The sequence below is a fragment of the Amphimedon queenslandica genome, unplaced genomic scaffold, assembly GCF_000090795.2.
Source record: "Amphimedon queenslandica unplaced genomic scaffold, v1.1 AMPQUscaffold_13479, whole genome shotgun sequence".
NCBI lineage: Eukaryota > Metazoa > Porifera > Demospongiae > Haplosclerida > Niphatidae > Amphimedon > Amphimedon queenslandica.
This window is the reverse complement of record NW_003546285.1, coordinates 341771-345883: the sequence shown is the minus strand read 5'-3', so window position 1 is coordinate 345883 and position 4113 is coordinate 341771. Positions and strand designations below refer to the sequence as shown.

At 37.5% G+C, this 4113-nt stretch overlaps 2 protein-coding genes across 2 annotated transcripts in view; one reads left to right on the top strand and one right to left on the bottom strand.

Moving 5' to 3' along the window:
• Positions 1-2296, bottom strand: part of LOC100641671 (ecotropic viral integration site 5 ortholog-like) — a 6152-nt gene extending 3856 nt beyond the window's left edge. Inside the window, exons 1-5 of the mRNA XM_019994222.1 lie at positions 2195-2296; positions 1882-2105; positions 815-1297; positions 201-372; positions 3-40 (exon numbers count right to left, since the gene is read on the bottom strand). Of these exons, the coding sequence (XP_019849781.1) occupies positions 3-40; positions 201-372; positions 815-1297; positions 1882-2096 (908 nt within the window). The 5' untranslated portion in view covers positions 2097-2105; positions 2195-2296. The remainder of the gene's footprint in view (positions 1-2; positions 41-200; positions 373-814; positions 1298-1881; positions 2106-2194) is intronic.
• A 71-nt stretch (positions 2297-2367) lies between these two features.
• Positions 2368-4113, top strand: part of LOC109580760 (uncharacterized) — a 1844-nt gene continuing 98 nt past the window's right edge. The window contains exons 1-2 of the mRNA XM_019994267.1: positions 2368-2416; positions 2474-3001. Of these exons, the coding sequence (XP_019849826.1) occupies positions 2404-2416; positions 2474-3001 (541 nt within the window). The 5' untranslated portion in view covers positions 2368-2403. The remainder of the gene's footprint in view (positions 2417-2473; positions 3002-4113) is intronic.

Here is a 4113-nt window from a genome sequence, read left to right as displayed (position 1 = left end):
GCAGGTCTCTTTGTATTGGTTTCTCAAAAGGAGAATTCTCCTACAAAAAGCAAAAAATAAATAAAAAGATAAGTGAACCAAATAATAACTAATTTCACTAGCATATTAATTTATATCACAAAATCTCCTTCTCCCTCCCTTTCTCTCTTCCTCTCTCTCTCTCTCTCCTATTAATCCTCCATTATTTAATGGTTTCATACTGTTATTAGTGAAGGGTATTGTGTCTTTAGTGTCATGGTTTGTGCTCCTGCTAGCAGCTGCCATGCCATCCCTCTCATTGGCCCAGGGATCCCTCGTAAAACGAGTGACCGAATAAATTTAAAGTTCTTTCTAGATATTTCTTCCCAGTTCTTCATGACGTCACTCCAAACTCTAGAAGAGGAGGAGGAGGGGGAGAAGAGAATAAAATGAAAAGTAAAAGTATATTTTGGTGTTTACACAATGTGCATTGGCCAATGCATTCAGACGATAATTACTATTAATAATCAAGTGTAAAGATCTCGTATACAAGTCTACATACACAGATACCATACTAGTGCATGTACAGTACATGTACATGTACATATTGCATATACATGTACATGTATGTATGCATAAACTTGAATGTATAATTGTACATGTACATATTGCAAGTACATGTACAGTGTATATGTACATGTACCTACAGTAGTGATATTTAGAAAATTACATGTAGATCAATACTATTATGACAACCTCATCTTCTTTCTTTCTCTTTCTCTAACTTTCCTCATCTCTCTCTCTCTCCCTCCCTCCCTCTCTCTTTCTCTCAATATTCATGTATACATGTACATACATTAATATTCTTTCGTCTTCATTCGAACGAGACGTCACAGAGTTAATCTCTGATCCAGAGTCAGAAATAGAGTGTCTGTCTTCAGTTGAAGTTATTGAAGGAGTCACCTCAACAGGAGTAGCTGCTGCTGAACCCGGCGACTTCTCTCTCTCGCTCTCAGTCGACTTTTTATCTTTCTTATCTTTTTTCTCGTAATCCTTCTTCTCTTTTCTAAGAGATTCTTTTCTTTCTTTTTTCTCGGCTTTTCTCTCCTTCCTCTCCGCCTCTTTCCTCTCCTTCTTCTCTTCTTTACTCTCCTTCATCTTCTCGGGCTCTTTCTCCTTTTTGTCTTTAGCCTTTTCAGTCTCCTTCTCCTTCTTCTTCTCTTTCTCTTTCTTGTCCTTTTTCCCTCCTCCACTCTCCTTCTGCTCCAACTCTCCAACACACGGTTTGGTTGGTGAGCCATTTATGTTTTGATGATATCGAGAATCAGATTCCAACATCCTAAGAACAGAAATACAGTATGCATGTACATATTCAGTATACATGTATACATGTGCATGTACATGTATATTTAAAATACATGAATTACCATAGCAGCTAATAAAGAATTTAAATCTGCTTTTAATTGCATCTACATGTACTATATGTAATTTCAGCATTTTAATTGCTTTAATAATAATAATGATGATGATAATAATAATAACAATTTAATTATCATTTTTTGATAATCTTTCTCATTGGCATTCTCACACAGAATGGCATCTGTGCCAGAAATTGTACTTTGTTGGACCATCAATTAAAAATTATCCAGTGGGAGATGTCCACCACAAGAATACACATCAAGTGCAATGTACATGTACATGTGTATCAATTTCTAACGACACATACAGTGCCCCTTTATAATAAAGACACCCTGGTCCTGAAATATGATAATGGTATGACTAAAATTTATGGTTTGGTATTTTTTAAAAATGGCTCCAGGAATATGAAAATAAAACATTACAATTCTGCAGGTGTACCAATGGGAATAACACATAGTCATTAACCATTGTTATCCATTTGACACTAGAGTTTACTAAACTAACCTATTCTGCTCCTCAAGCATCTTTAATAGATGATTCTCTCCTTCCAAAACACTACCAGGGGATGCAACAACTGATGAATCGCCCCCTGGACTACCCTCGGACATCAGCTCATGTTCTCCCTCTCTCCCTCCACCTTCCTCTTTGATATCTTCTAGTAGAGGGGGAGACTCTACTGATTGGACTATTGGAGTCTTCTCTTCATTTTCACTAGACATGGTTTTAATCTGAGGGGAGAGATGGAAGACATAAGAGGGTTGGTTGGTGGTTTGGTGGATATTCATAATGATAAAAGGGGCCAGAGCTCAGTTCTTACCTTTAACTAATAGACAAGGTCAGCTGTAGGAGGAAGAAAGGAGACTACAGAGAAATACCTGTAACTAACTGTAGACTCAGGCTGTAGTGAATTAGTCTCGCGGCTAGTAGTGAATCACTGCTTCAGCGATGGGTGTGAGGCTGTGAGCAAAATGGGCGTGGTGAATAGACCACGCCTTTTCACCACACCCTTTTGTTTTGATTGCGATAATGTCTGGACAAAGTTAGTTTCTTTCCCTCTCTTTTATATTCTTTTCCTTCTATTCTCTTTCCTTTACAGGTATTTATAAGTTTAAAGGTAGAACTACTCACTCAGCTCCAGTAATAGGAGGGTCACTCTACCTGTGGGCAGGGAACCAGCTTGATTTACCTCTAGTACACGATTCACTTCAAAAGAGGAAACTGACCTCAACAGTTGAGACATTTTCCTTTTCATCAGCTCGCTGGTCCTCTCACCTAACAAGAGGCACTCCTCCATTAGGAGTCATTGGCTACTCCTGTACCACCTTTCGTTCTAATATTTATTATTATGCTGGCTATTGTGGTCATGATCAGTGTTACCACAACAGTTTAAATGTACTGAATACACTGACCATGAGCTGGACTCAATTGCATCCTAATGATGAGTCCAGGATGAAGAAAGCCTATGGTGGAATGCTATCACTGGAATTTGAAGGAACTGACTATCTTTTTATGGTTGGAGGGATAGGTACTACACCAGCTGTCAAACATCCTCAGTTTCAATATGATCAGCTTAAGGATGGACGTGTTGTTGCTAATGAACAGTTACTTTATAATCTATCTAATGGTGAGTTTCTTTTTATCAATTGTGTGAATATGTCTTGAGATGTGAAAGTTGATGACATTATTAATTATTTATTAGTAACGCGGTAGCGTTACTAAGTAGGATTCACCCCCAAACAAAATGGCTGCCACGACTTTTGCAGCCTTGCTATACCGGGAAAACGAGCTCCTATGCTTACCAGACTTTATAGAGGACCTTATCTTGACCAGAGGACTCCAATGGTACAACTAGCGTGGCTCTAGACCTTGTCTAAGCGAAAAGTCAAAAATCGGCGAACTGGCCGTTTTGTTCAGCCACCTTTTTTCATCTTCATCATCTTCATCATCAAGTCCTGTCAATCCAGTTGTCGGTGTGTATCTCAGTATCAGTTGGTGCTACAAGAATAATTCTTACACCAATCTACTCCAACAGTCTATGCGCAGGTCCATGTCCCATCAGATCATTCTTCAAGTAAGGAAAAAGTGATACTGTGACTGCTGGATCGAGCCATCTTAGCTACATGCCGCCATTTTGTTAATTAAAGAAGCTGGCCATGTACTCCAAAATTTGGGTGTGGTCGCGCATGCTCAGATCTGCAGCTCTGGAAGAAGCAATTTATTTTTACCAAGCTATGCTTGGAATCAACGTACTGCAATACTTTAGTGGAGGTTTCCAGCTAAAAGAAGGTATTGATTTTACATGTTACTGTTTTATCAAGTGTTTTATTTTATTTTATTTTAAAAAACAAACAATTAATTAATGTTATGACTTATGATATGCAATGATAATTATGAACTTGACAACAGCCTGGAAGAACAGGAATAGCAGGGAAGATGGACACTCTTAGCTCACAGATTCTTGAACAAGGACTTGTGTCAAGACTAGTATTAGTTTCACTTGTCATCAGTATAGTTGATTTTCCTTCACCATATCTATTCAATGCTGTCTCTCATAAATGTTATAACAATGATAATAATAATAAAGAAAATTATTGTTTGTGTAAAATCAACAAGTATCACAATTGCAGCTAAAGAAATACTATAAATATTATTTTAAAAAATCAACACAAACAAGAACATAAAAAATTTAAAAAAACAAGATGAAGTAGGATTCCGAACGACCAACGAAAATATGAA